This window comes from Camelus bactrianus, chromosome 11 (assembly GCF_048773025.1).
Source record: "Camelus bactrianus isolate YW-2024 breed Bactrian camel chromosome 11, ASM4877302v1, whole genome shotgun sequence".
Taxonomy (NCBI): Eukaryota; Metazoa; Chordata; class Mammalia; order Artiodactyla; family Camelidae; genus Camelus; species Camelus bactrianus.
Genome location: NC_133549.1, coordinates 65,091,369 through 65,105,957, shown reverse-complemented (window position 1 = coordinate 65,105,957; position 14,589 = coordinate 65,091,369). Strand labels below are relative to the sequence as shown.

The window sequence follows — 14,589 nt, the reverse complement described above, 5'->3', positions numbered from 1 at the left end:
ACAAGACTACACTGTATAGCACAGGGAAATATACACAAAATGTTATGATAACTCACAGAGAAAAAAATGTGACAATGAGTGTGTTTATGTCCATGAATGACTGAAAAATTGTGCTGAACACTGGAATTTGACACATTGTAAAATGATTATAAATCAATAAAAAATGTAAAAAAAAATTAAGATCATGAGTAGTGGGGCAAACTGACATTATGTCTCTCCTGATAAGAAGGTATTCATACAAAAATGTACAACTGGGGTGAGGGTTATGCTTAGCATGCACAAGGTCCTGGATTCAATTCCCAGTCCCTTCATTAAAAACAAATAAATACATAAAAATAAACCTAACTGCTTTCTCCCTTAAAAAAAAATGTATAACCCAAATCTAGTCATAAGGAAGCATTAGACAAACCCAAATTGAAGGACAACATAAGTAATCTGCATTTTGCAAAAATAGCAATGTCATAAAAGACAAATATTGAGGAATTGCTCTAAACAACACAAAAAAGTACATATTATATGATTCCATTTATAGCAAACTCTAGGAAATGCAAACACAAGTATAGCGATGGAAAGATAATGCTTGCCTGAGGAGAAATGGTACAGTTGTGGGGGCAGGGGTAGGGACTTTGAAGGGGCACAAAAGAACTTTTGAGTGATGGATTTTGAGTATGTTAATGGTCACACAGTGTATACATATGTCATACTTATCAAATTGTACACTTAAATTAAAAAAAATTTTTTTACTTTTAGTAGGGGGAGGTAATTAGGTTTATTTATTTTTTAATGGTACTGAGGATTGAACCCAGGACCTCATGCATGTCAGATGGGTACTCTATCACTGAACTATACCCTCCCTCCTTCAAACTGTTCACTTTAAATATGTGCAGTTTATGTCCATTATACCTCAATTAAGTTGTTTTAAAAGTTTGAGGAACTGTTCTAGATTAAAGGAACCCAAAATGACATTTTCTTTTTTTATTTTTTGAATTTTTAAAAATTGAAGTACAGTCAGTTACAATGTGTCAATTTCTGGTGTACAGCACAATGTCCCAGTCTTACATATACATATGTATATTAGTTTTCATAACAAAAGGACATTTTCTTATAAACAAAATATGAATAAGTTGTGGGTTAGATAATAACGGTGCAATGTTAATTTCCTAATTTTCATTATACTATGAGAGAATATCCTTGTTTTTAGGAAATATAGTACAGGGCTAAAAGAATATCATGTCTATGAAAAACTCAATTGGGTCAGAAAAATACATATTTATATATGGGGAAGGAGATAAAAAGAAAGTGAAAGTAATGAAGTAATATGTTAAAATGCTATCATTTGGCTGAAAGACATACCAAATTCTTGGTACGACTCTTGCAATTATGAATTATGTCAAAATAAAAGTTGTTGTTTTTTTTTTAAATAATGTGGTGCTTAGGAAATTGTGACAAATACCCAAGGTATTCATTCATTCAGTCCTTAATAAACACTGGTTTTTCCACACCAACACATCATGACAACAGTGGCCACATTTGCTTGCCAGAGTAAGTTTTACAGAAATAAACCACATGCCAAAATCTAAATTTCTAAACCTGATAATTTGAGTTACAAACATATTCTTTTCATTTAACTGACAAGTGTTTATTTATCACCTATCGCTATAACAAGGCTAGACAAGCACTAGAAAAATGAAGTCCCCTCATATGGAACTGGGGAACACTCATAGATACGATTGTGGCTCCGGAAAGGGTGAGTGAATGGGTGGAGTCTTGTTGGACGGGGCAAGGAAGGATATGTATGGCGAGCATGGACACTAAGGCAGGATCATGCCTGGTGAGTGTGGGGAAATACAAGCAGCTGGATACTGCTGAGACTTCAAGTATATTGTGAGGAGCTGTGACAGACAGCAAACAAGACAGAGGAGGTCAGTCATGCCAAGATCTCAAAGATCTCGTATTCCACACTTAGGAATCTATGCTTCATCGGTAACTGGAAGTCACTGAAAGCTTTCCTCTAATTTCTTTGGTTTTGAGTGAGATATATCACATATACAGAAGAATGAGTACTAAATGTACTTAAGTGGGAGGAACAGGGTTACAGGAAGAAAAACTTAACCGCACTGAAGGAGAGCTTGCTGTTCAACATCCTGACTTCCCTGCTGACTGGTACGCTCACGACTACATCCCCCGAGCACAACCCAGGGTAGAAGTGCAGTAAATACTTGCTGACAATAAAGAGCACGTTGAAATTATCCCAGTAAGAGATAGAAGCCTCAACTACAGCGGGAACCCAGAGAACGGTGAGATAGGAGTGCTCAGATCTTGTAGAACAAGAGATTCTATTAGAGTGAGAGGAAGGCATGAAAGATGACTGAATTTTCCATTTTGGGTGACCAGGTAGATGGTAAGCCATTGAACTAAATGTGTAATGCAAGAGGAACAAGTTTAGAAAAGAAGAGAACCAATTTGTTTATACCTGTTAGAGATAGAGTACCCTTGGCAATGTCACTGGGCAGTGTTACAAATCAGGAGCTTACAAGGGAGGTCTCTCTATTATAAAAATATTGCTACTAAGTGTTTTAGATATGTTTATAAGCATTGAGTTACTGGCCACATTTTGATCTACTCTCGCATGTGTGAAATGACTTGCGTAAAGATTACTCATTGTACAAAGATTTGAAGTAACACCTTAAATGCCCATCAATACATGATTGGTTAAATGTCTGATCTCTTGTTTGTAGTGAGTCAGCCAAACAGCAAGTCAGCACTTTTGGACAGATCATTTAAGCCTAGAATGAAATGTTTTGGGGTTTTTTGTTTGTTTGTTTGTTTTTATTTTTGGTTTGCTTTGGTGGTGGGTGGTTAGGCTTATTTACTTATTTATTTTAATGGAGATACTAGGTATTGAACCCAGGACCTTGAGCATGTTAAGCAGGCACTCTACCACTGAGCTATATTCTCCCCTCTAGAATGAAATGTTTTTTAAATTGACTGAATTTACATTCATAATGCTTTTAAAATTAATCTGTTCTATCATACCTGCATTCATAGTAGACTCAAATAAATAGAAATTCAAATGAGTAATCTAAAAATCATAAAACACCATAGTTAACAGATGTTTTAATTAAAGGTCTGAAAAGTGAGTTTGAATATTAACCAAACTCCATAAAACCCTTTCAACAAATTCTAAGTCAACCAAAACTTTTACTACCTTAGTTTCATAACTATAATAGTAAGTACAAGTGTTTATATATCACTCTGGAGTTTACAAACCATTTTCAGCTGCTGATCCCAACAATCCTGTGAGATATGTAGAGCAGGTAGAAATCACCTGCCAAAAGTTGAGATGAAAGCTTTATTACTGTTATACCTCCAAGGCAAAGTTTCAAGATTAAGGCTACAGACAGTTTCATTCTTTAAAAAGAAGTTTAATTCCTCTGGTTTCTTAGACTTCAAAGGAGTCAATGAATGTCGTTCCACTCCTAATTTTTAAATCTGTAACTTTCAAAAAAGACACACAAACTAGCCAAAATGAAGCACAGTGGAAATCTTTCCAAAACCACATTTCATATGATTTCCCTATTCTCCATCAAATTCTAAAACAGAAAAACTTTATGTTCTAGCTTTCTGAGACAAATTGTAAAAATAAGCTACTGCATCACTCACTGCACAAGACATATTTCAGGTAGGTCCACAAACTCCTACAGGTAACTAAAAGCAACATTTTACTAAAGCTAAAGTATGTAATACTGAAGCAAACTGTCCTGGCACAAGTAAGTCTACCAACTCTCAGAGGCATCTCCCAGCCCCTTGGGCATTTAAACTTACCTCCAAAGGCACAATGACAGATGGTTTCTTTTTCAGTTCCTCACATTTCCTTTTCTTACAGATCTGGTGGCTGTTTTTTCTGTTCTTGCAATAAGTACATTCACCACAATTGGTCTTCTGCTGGCAGGGCTCACAGACCCCACAGCGCTTTCGTTTCTTCTTTTCCAAAGTAGGTAGCAAAGTGGTGTAGGAAGGAGAAGAGGAGGTACTGGCAAATGACACTGGCCTAGACACCACTGTGGTGTTGATTTCAACCATGCTAGTGGTGCTGATCTGGGAGCTCCCTCCTTCCAATTTGCTGGGACTCACCTGGGAGAGTTGGGCAATGCCTTGTGGAGCATGGTGGAGTCCTCTCTCAGGGGCTAACATGAACCCATGAGTGTTAGCTTGCAGAAAGCTTATATGAACCTGCTTCTCATTTTCTGTGTTGCTCATAGCCATCACTGGAGGTACCGAACTTATCTCTGAGTTTGATGATGGTTGAGGAGTGTGACCTGAGCCCAAAGGCAAAATCTGCATAGCACCCTGGACCTCAAGCCCAGATGAAACAGTGCTCTGGAGCTCTGGCCATTCTGGGAGAGCATTATAAGTAGTGGTTGGGTTTAGAGGAGCAGAAAGAAAGGTAGGTGGGTCTGAGGCAGTACCATTACCCATACCAAGGACATGTTGATCTAGGGTAGCACCAAAGACCTCTCCTTGGACTGGAATAGCACCAGGAGGCTCTGGTGGGTCTGGGGTCTCACCCAGAGGTTCTCCATGAACTGGGTTAGCACCAGGAACTTCCCATTGATGTGGGACAGCATTCAAGGACTGCCCCAGGATAGAGGTGGCATCAGGAACTTCCTGTTGATCTGGGGTAGCTTTGAGTATCTCTTGATGATCTGGTTTAGCACCAAGGGTTTCTTGTTCTGAACCTGCCAAGAGGAGTTTTATTAATGAGGTAGGATATATTGACCCACCAATAGACAAACAGTTTCTAAGGTCCAATTCAGGTATAACCTTATTAAAGCTGGAGGTGGGGCAGCAATCATGTTCACTTTTGATGGGATCCAGGTGAGAATCAGATAGCTTAAGAGATTCTACTCGTGAACCCAAATCTTCTAGCTGAATGCTGGGGTTTCCTTCAGAGGTAACCTTGAGGGCTGCTCTTTGGAGCAAAGGATCACAGAGAGTGTCCTGAACAAACATTCTAGGAGAATTGCTGATACCATTCAATGTCTCTTTAGAGAACAGTCCTTCACCACCATGTGTCCCTTCCAATGACCCAGAAAGGATCTCTGCTGCCGGGCCACTATGAGCAGAGATATTTATTTTGGAATTCTCGACACTTTGGGACCAAGATTGGGTTGTCTCTAGGCTCTCATTTTTAATTAAAGATACACTTTGTATGCCAATTATTTTCTCTATATCAGGAGGGATTGAGGGGTCTTGCACTGGGACTGAATCATTTTCTGAGTGCTTTCCTCCCATGTCAGTAAGTATCTTATAGTCACACTCATGTTGCTTTCCTAAATTCTTAGGAGGTGGAACTTTCTTAGGTTTGGCTATGACCACTGGGGGTTGGGAGAGTCGCCTGCTAAGAGAGGTGCTTCGGAGAGCCATTGTAAACCCATTGCAAGTTAAGGACTCAGGGTTCTGAAAAAGAACCTCAGTCCTATCCAAATTCATTCGTGCAGCTCCAGCTCTTGTCAGAAGGCTCCTGACTGGCACAGGCAGTTTGGGTTCTGTTTTTTTCTTAACATCTCTTTCTTGAATTAATTGTTTTAATTTTCCAGGGCTCACAGTCTTGATTGATGCCACATTTTTGTTGGCTGGCTTAGATCCCTTTTTCAGTTGGTTGTTTTTCTTTTTGTTCAGATCTTCCCTCCTGACTAATTTGGAAGGCCTTGCATGGCGAGATCGAGACATAGCTACAGAGTAGGAAAAAATGAAAGGGCACGAGGAACAGAGTCATTGGTCCTCTGGAAAGTCTCACTTCTGAAGAGAATCTGGATGCACCATCATTGTGCTCAGTCGCACGAGGTTCTGGTCTGAAATAACAAGAAGACACTGGGAGTGAGTCTTTTTCCTATGCATTCTACCATTGAAATAGAATATTTACTAGTGATCATTAATTAAAATTAGGGAATTGGAAATATTTACTGCAAAAGAAAAATACAATAGAGGAGAATGGTGTCTAGCTCAGTGGTAGAGTGTGTACTTGGCACTCATGAGGTCCCAGATTCAATCCCTAGTACCTCCATTTAAAAAAATAAAAATTAAAAAAAAAAGGAACTATTAAAAGAAAAACAATAGACACAAAAAATACTAAAGTATGCTTTAAACCCTGGATTCCACAAATAGAGTTCCTTTTCATTTCTGTGACAACTGATTGATTAAGTTGATAAAGTACTTTGAATAAGGTAAACTTGGACATTTCTCTACATTAGAAACCGTAACTATTATAGTTACATGCAGTTTAAAGCTCGAATCCTAATCTTCACAAATTTGGATACTTAAACTCTTTCCTCAGCACAGTACCACACAGGCAGATGTATCATTTGTTAGACAGTAAAGCTGGTAAAGCCAGAGAAAGAGAGGCTTATACTATCCAAGAAACTCTACTCCTTGGAGATCCAGTAATATTAATACCACATTCCAATTAACAATCTACAAATTTTGAGTTTTATAAATGTACACACAAAAAAGCAAAAACTCTTGGGAGTTAGTATTGACAGATTGGGTTACAAATAAGACTCACGGGTCCAACAAGTACCTGTTGAGTACCTCCTGTGTAAGGAAGGCATTGTGGTGGGCACTGGCCACACCCAGAATGTCCCTCTTTTCTCTTTCACCAACTTAATCCAAAGACAGCTGGTTCTAAAATCCCTTCTACCAAGGGTCCCAAAAGTCTCATGATGAATGCCTAGGCAAGGAAATTGGAAATAAAGAGAAAAAGAGATAATTAGAATAGTAAAGCATGCTAGACAAGCAACTATTATTTGAAAGATAAGAAAGAAAAGAGGAGAAAATGAAAGGGCCAAGAGCCATCATCAACTGCCTTTTATTTCCTCAGATTGTCTACCCTGACCCCAAATAAGACCAAGCTATGAGCAAGAATGAATTTCACCATACAAAATACAACAATAGTCCCTAAAGATCACAGAATCAAGAGTGTGACAACAGACTAGGTGAGGATTCTTTAACAGTTGACAGGTTGCTGAATTGATAAGCAAGTTCGGTGTAGAAGAATGGTTACCAAAAACTGGTCTGCAACCAAGTGATCACCAGTCTATGGCAAAATAAGAAAGAAAAAAAAAAAGAGGTTGTTTAAAGTTTTTCATAAAGTTCAATTTATTATTTTTTAATTATTTTTTGCAGGGAGGGGGGATTTAGGTTTTTTTGTTTATTTAAATAGAGGTGCTGAGGATTGAACACAGGACCTCATGCATGCTAAGCATGCATCCTACCACTGAGCTATGCCCTCCTCCCCAGAACTTATTCATTTTAAACAACTCTCCTTTATTCTGAAATTATGCCTTCCTGTTTTGTCTCATTTCTCCTTTCTAAAAAAAGTAATAAAAGTCTTTTTTTGAGTGAAAAGTAGAGATAGGCTTATTTTTTAATGTTATTACTTGGCAAAGTAACAATTTGACAGCCCTCCACCATTCTCAAATTTTGCTTTTGTTCTTGTTGTACTGATCTGACCCAGGTAATCTGGGATGTACTGGCTGGTTTAGTGGCTAAAAATGGTGTCACATCTGAAAGCCCTGAATCTGAATCTGTGATCACCAGCTGTGTCCTTCAGCAAACTACTTAACAGGAGTCAAGGTTTCTGCATCTGAAATGAACTTCTTTAGAGTTATCAATGGGCTCCTACAGGGAGAGCCCATTGGCAATGGTTTCATCCTCCTGATATATGAGGTAAGAAGAAGGACTTTGAAAGTAGGTAGACCCAGGTTCAATTTCTAGCTCAGAAACATTACTAGGCATGTGGTTCTGACAAATTCCTTGGTCTCTCTATTCCTCAGTTTCCTTGTATATATATTATAATAGGAAGCATAACTGTGGTGACCTCATTGGCTTACCATGAGAATAAAATCAGATATTTGTAAAGGCTTAGCAGAGGGCTGGCATATAATATGTGTTTAATAAATAGGAGCTAAAAAAAATGGCTGTTTATATTCCAAAATACAAAAAATAATAAGAGAAAGTAGCTAAATGACAGTTATCATTATCATCGAATCAGTTTAATCCTCAGTCTGCCATATCCTGCAAAGCGAAATCTAGTACTTTTGTTTCTGTTCTCATCTACCACATTGTAGGCCATACACTATAATAAAAGATCTCAGAGCACAACATTCAGATTCAATGTGCTGAGCCTTTAAGAAAGTCTTTTTAGACATTAGTGATAACATTAACCACAAGAAAAATAACATTGTGATAAATCTATGCTAAATCCAACTAGGCCAGAGAATAATTCACTTGAGTTCGTGGCATTTAAGCTTACTGTTTTCCCCCTTTCTTTACAAAAAAAAAAAGCTTGCTCTAACTCTTTGGCTGTGAAAAACTGCAGGATATTTTCTCCAAAGACCACTGCTTTTTGTACCAGCATTTTTAGAGAAAGTATTCCCCAGAAACTCAGCAATCTTCATTAGGCTGGTTTGTTTTTTTTTTGTTTGTTTTTTGTTTTTTTGATAACAAAGAGCAATCCATTCCATTTTCTAGAAATTCAACAATAAGCATGCTTTCTCTCTTACATCAAGATTACATTCCTAAAAATACTATTAGGCACATATAATCTAAGTATTGCAAGCAGCCATGAAAATTAAAATTCATATATGAAGGCAAGTAATCTGGATATGCCAGAGGGTGTCCTGGGATCTGCTTTTGAAAGTAGTTTATAAATTGATCTCTGTCTCATATATTCTTTTATATTTTTAAATTGAAGTGCTTTAGAAATTCAGACTTGTAATTAAGATAATGTTTACCATTCAAACCTTATCTCCTGAAAAAGAGCCTGTCAAGGATGTGGAAAAGGTATGAGCAACATGGATTGGAAAGATGTGGCCTCTTTAAATGGTAACAGCCTTTTTATGAGATCATGAAAGAGGCCAATGACCCCTGAAAAACCCAACTGCAGAGAAGAAACCACTGGGTACCACCCAGCCAAAGAAACAATCAGAAAGAAAATAAAGGCTCCCATAAGATCTTAATTTTATCACCCTCGGCTCCACTGATGAAATGTAACCACCTTTTGCGATAAACTAAATTATTCCCAGGGCTGAACTCTGGGAGGAGAGGCAACAACCTTCTTTTGAAATTTGTTGGGGGAGGGGGGAAGTGGTGCATTCTATTACATAGGTCCCTATTTAAACATGGAATTATCTGCACAGATCTTCTGAAATTACTTTCCTTATTAATTAGTAAGTCTTATTAAATGCTTTATTACCTTTTGGAGGGGCAGGGGTGCTTTTATGTATTACAGTGTATCTAAGCAATACAAAAAGATATAATTAAAACTGAATACTAATTCCACTTCCATTTTCCTTTAAAAAAATTTTTTTTATTTTTCATTGAAGTATAGTTGATTTACAATGTTGTGTTAGTTTCTGGTGTACAGCATAAGGATTCAGTTATACATATATGCCTTTTCATATTCTTTTTCATTTTATGTCATCCATTTTTTATTTCTAATGAAAATCAATGTTTCAGTATTTCTCATAATCAGTTTTATTCTATTCTAGAATATATTCAAGATAACATGATTGGAGTAGAAAATAAGAGAATAGTGTCCCTGTTATTAAACATATATAGTAGGCCCAGGAGGGGGAACCACGTACAATTAATAGACATTTTCCTGTGACTTCTTATTTTCCTGGAAGACAAAACAAAATTAAACAAAGAGAAACCCTAACAATTGTGGGATGCAAAACATTAGTTAGTTGACTAGTTTTTCACCAGAGGTCACCAAGACCCCAAACTCATAATATATTTTTTCCCCTAAAATGTCCTTGTGACATAGGGGGCTGGAGTAGTGTATGAGATCTAAACATTACTGTCCAGGAGATAAAGGCCAACTCATAATTTGAAACATGAAGAGATGCCAGCCCAAAGTACAAAATGTAAGGTTACAGAGAAAGTGGAGAAGTGGCAAGAGCAGGCCCCAGGGTGAATATGATAGACGTGGCCCCACGTAAGGATCTGCTAATTATTCACACATAAACATACCTAACCAAATTGGTCAACAAACAGGATCAGACTTTTGCCTCACTATTACTTGAGCTTACTAAGTAGTCAGTCTTTCCCTAAAGAGAGCCTTTAAAAAAAAATACAATTATTGAAAAGCTGGCTTCCTAAACAGTATCAGTTGCCTGTAAAGGGCAAAATTGACAGTACCACGTCAGAAAAATCCCCTCCTCCTTCTGGATCTCCCAAAGTCCCCTGGGCAGGAAGTGGCTGAACTGATGTAACCATCCAGCCCACATGTCAATTTAAAATTATACTGCAATCCTTCCCACTACCAGCAGTGGCCAAAAAAGTGATGAGTATTTGCATACATAGAGCTAGTTGCAAAAGAGACTCTGATTTCATAGTCACTCCATTCAGCTCCTTAGAATTTAAAGGCTACTGCACTTGACTGAGAAATACAAGACTTAAAACATTTCTTTTTAAAAGGCACCACCTGGCTTAGTTTCCTCTAGCAACTGAGTTCTAAAGGAAGAGGAGGTGGGCGGGCCGCTTGCTGTTCCTAGATAGTTTTCTACCACAGGAAGTGTGAGAGCCCTCGGCACTGGGAAGGCTGTTGAGGGAAACTCACTAGAATGCCAGCAGATTTAGTCAAAGGCTCCTTCCATATGTAAAACACCCCTGCTGCCCTGCAGAGAGCCAGAAAAAAAAAAAAAAAAAAAAAAAGCCAAAAAGAGTCACAGAAAAGGGAATAGACAAGTTAAAATGGAGGTAGAATGACCCTTCCAAAAACAAGAAAAGCATCAAACATGTTGAGAAGAAGAGGAAAAAGCACACGAAGGAATAAAATGCTAAAAAGGAAAAAAAAAAAAAAAAGGTAAAAAAATAGAGGGGAATAAATTTGTAATAATAAAGTAAAATATAAAAAGACAACTGGGATCAATATGCTGAAGATTAAATGTGGAAAGATGGAGGGGTGGGAAAAGAGAAACAACGTGTGCAGGGAGGAAAAATACAGAGGAAAAGAAGAGGATGGGGGAGGGGAAGGACAAACAAGATAAAGAAGATTGGAGGAGGAAGAGAAACAAAGGGCAGGGATTGAGGTGATCCAAACCTCTAACACATCAATTCTTGAAGACCAGAACTGGGAGTCATAGTTAACTCTCATTAAAATGGTAAGCAGTGGTCTCAGAGTTCCAAATCTAAGCTACTAATCTTTGCATGACATAAGGACACTGTATACTAATAATTCCCATACATTTTGATTGTGAAGTTTAATTGAAAAACCACAGCATGGCTTTAAAACACTGTCACACATTGACAACCAACCTAGTTATGGTCTCTTAATTGGGAAAGAGACTTGGATTTTAACCTCTGTAACTCATATTGATAAAATCAGGTAATGCACCCAAATCATGTTACCTTAGTCTCTCAGTTCTTAGCAACAACGTTGATTACTCCAAACATCTTAACTGGGTACTTGCCTTGTTTAATTGTAGACATAATTTCCTAATGTGCCTTAAAAAGATCTTGCCGTAGCTGGTTAACAAGCGCCTTTTCCATATTCATTTTGGCATCCTGAATGAGGCCTAAGGAAGCCAATGTTTTTATTTTATTTTATTTTATAATGTTGGGAAGGGAAGCAGAGAAGGCGTATTTCGATTCAGGGCGGACAAGAGGTTGCAGCCCTGCAGCGCCGCCCTTCAACCCATCTGGGTGCAGCGCGCAGCGCACCCCGCCGACAGTAAGCTGTGCACCTAATCTCTTCCTCGCTCAAGGTCTTAAAACATTTATTCATAAACTGATCATTACTATGATATATTATGAAGCTCATTTTGTGCTGGAGAGTGGAACCGGGGAGGAAGGAAAGAAGCACTGGAGCGACCAACGCAAGCTGGTTAATTTGAGAGGACAAGTTGGGGGTGGGGGAAAGACTCCTAGTTCGATCAATGTCTGTTCTCTTGTTGATACATTAATTTTTATTGGGTCAGAAATGCCCAACTCGTGTTCCCCATTCACGTGGAAAGTGTACGAGAACCGGCAGCAACTTTTTGAACACTTTTTGTGGAAATATATAGACTACACATAGCTGAATCTTTTGGAAGTGTGGGTGAGAGGGAGGGAAGGAAGGGGAGGAAGAGCAGAGAGCACAAGAAGGGGAGGGGCAGAGGGAAAAAGGGAGAGAGATCTCGCCTCAACACTTCCCCGACACGTGAAGTGGCGGCGGCCCCGGCCACCCCCGGCCCTGGCCCCTCACGTGTCGTACGGCCGGTCCCCGGCACTCAGCTCTGCGCACCTCCCACCCTTGGGGCTCTCCAGGATTCCGCCCTAGTGGGACTGATGCGACGGCAAGCCAGAGCGTTCGGCGACCGAGTGGCGCTCAGAAGTTTTTAGGCCATTTTGACAGAACACTGTTCTATTCCCTACTCCCGGCTTCCCGGATCAGCATAACTCCAGATCAACTCCAGGTCAAGACTCCCCTGCTGTCTCTACTCCAAGTTTCGCCCCTAAAGCCTCCTCCCCGAAACACTCAGGGAGGCAAGGGCCAAACGTTTTTCCAACGAACCGGTCCCCTATATAAGCATGAGGGAGGGAGAAAACGAGTTTGGAGGTACGCTTGAGCACCGGACAGCCCGGGCTCTCCACCCGAAACTTGCTCTAACTCTTCCCTCTCCTCACACCGAGACGCCCCGACCTCCGGTTCTCCTAAGAGGCGCATCAAACACAGGCACGTTCATGGATTCCCCCCACCCCAGGCCACACTTGCCCTCCCGTAATCTGGTTTCCAGAGGAGCCCAGGGTCCTAGCCCGAGGCGCCCCTACTCACCCCACCCGGCGCCGCAGCCTGGCCTTGGGGGCAGACCGCCGCGTCCTCCGGCCGGGGGCATTGTTTACCACCCACACAAAAGCGCCCCAAGCGGCCCTGAGTTGGGGGTCGCGGCGGGGAGCGGGCCCACCCCCGCGGCCCCCGCGGACGCCGAGCCCCGGCCCATGTCCAGCCCCAGCAGACCACAGCCCCTCGCACTCCCTTCCGGTCTTAACTTGCGGGTCCCCGGACCCCTGCCCTCTGCCTCGGCCCCAACTCACCACTGGCCCGCTCAGGCTCCGAGGACAGCGTGCGTCCCCCCGGCTCCAAGCCTGCACCAGCCCTCGAGCAAACTTTCCAACTCGCACTGCTCCCCACAACTTCGGAGCCCGGGGCTCCGGCAGGAGCGAGAGGCGCGGGCGGGCCCCGGGCGGACACCTATGGGCTGCCTGGCAGGGTCAGGCCCCGAGCCCCCGGGGTGGGCGACTGCTTCCCAAAGGTCCGCAGTGGAGAGGCAGGTAGAGTTGCATGACTGGGGCGGGACGGGGTCGGGGGGCGTCCCGGGGGGCAGACCCGGGAGCAGAGGGGCCAGCGGCTGCGCGCACAAAGCGGCGCGGGAGCGAACTGCGCTGCCACTCCCCGCCAGGTCAGCCCCCCGGAGCAGCAGTGTCTCCCCAGGACAGACCTCAGGGAGTGAAGCTGGGGCTCTGCCTTTCCTGGACCCTGCACCGCTGAGCAAGAGGCAAAACGCGAGCTGGATTTCCCCAAACTGGAGCTGGACTCCCCTCTCGACCCTTACCCCTCCCCTTGGCGATCCCCTCTTCTAACTTTTTTTTTTTTTTTTTTTTCCTGTGAGGTCAAAGGAGAGTATTGGAGAGGGAGAGCATTGTCAAGATTTTCTTGTCATTATCTTTTTTCCGAGGGGCTGTTGGGCTGAGAGAAAAGTTTTGTGGTCTTCAAATTGAATGTTTGTAGCTACATTAACGGAATGCCAGGTCAGAGATGACACCATTGAGCAATATCTGGGTCGCAAGCAATGGAAAACTGCCCTCAACACCAAAGAGAGAAGCCAGGGGAGGGTTGTCTTCCTTTGACTCAGCGCTTGATTTCTGCAAAGGTCATCATAACATTTTTGTTAGTTACTTGCCCCTGTACCTTGGCGGTATTCACTTTATGGATGAAGAAATGAAGGCACAGGAAGTAAGTTTTCAACATTAGGAGGAGTAACCAGTGGCATTACGCCAAAATTAAGACTTTCTGGGGCATATGACTTTCTCCCTAAATGTTTGATGGCCATTACTTCTTCCAGAAGTCAATTATTAAACAGACTTGGGAATTCAGATCTTTAATGGAGTCACAGTGGTAAAGGAAATGTTGTTCATGGAACAATCATTCCTCCCAAGTCAAACTTCAACTGAAGAGAAAAACTTTCTATCATTGCCTTCCACAACATTCTACCCACCTTTCACACATAATTTTCTTTGTTACACCTGCTTTAAAAAGCATAACCAGATTGTTCTTTTGAGAAAGATTCCTAAACTTTCAACCTTTTTTGCTGATTGATTGATTCAAATTTATTCTTGAGCTAGGATCTAGGCAGAGTTGAATACAATTTGCTTCCTAATCAAGAGGAACACACATTCCAGGCTTGCAGGCAGAACAAACTAATGACTGTACTACAGTGTCAGGTAAATACCTTGATTGGAGAAAGAAATGTGGTGTTTAATATAAATTTTATCTGCAAAAATGGACTCTTCTTAGCCAATGTTCCCAAAAGCCTAATCTCCTAG

General features: G+C 41.0%; 1 protein-coding gene across 5 annotated transcripts in view; it reads right to left on the bottom strand.

Moving 5' to 3' along the window:
- The window catches only part of TET1 (tet methylcytosine dioxygenase 1), a 116,624-nt gene extending 103,030 nt beyond the window's left edge, over positions 1 to 13,594 (bottom strand). Inside the window, exons 1-3 of one of the 5 annotated variants that reach the window (XM_074374107.1) lie at positions 13,081 to 13,591; positions 6,581 to 6,730; positions 3,826 to 5,855 (exon numbers count right to left, since the gene is read on the bottom strand). In XM_074374107.1, the coding sequence (XP_074230208.1) occupies positions 3,826 to 5,733 (1,908 nt within the window). In that variant the 5' untranslated portion in view covers positions 5,734 to 5,855; positions 6,581 to 6,730; positions 13,081 to 13,591. Of the gene's footprint in view, positions 1 to 3,270; positions 3,295 to 3,825; positions 5,856 to 6,580; positions 6,731 to 13,080 lie in introns of those variants that run through there. The other 4 variants (XM_010951678.3, XM_045514233.2, XM_010951677.3 and 1 more) reach the window with 4 other exon arrangements.
- Between the last annotated feature and the right edge of the window lie 995 nt (positions 13,595 to 14,589).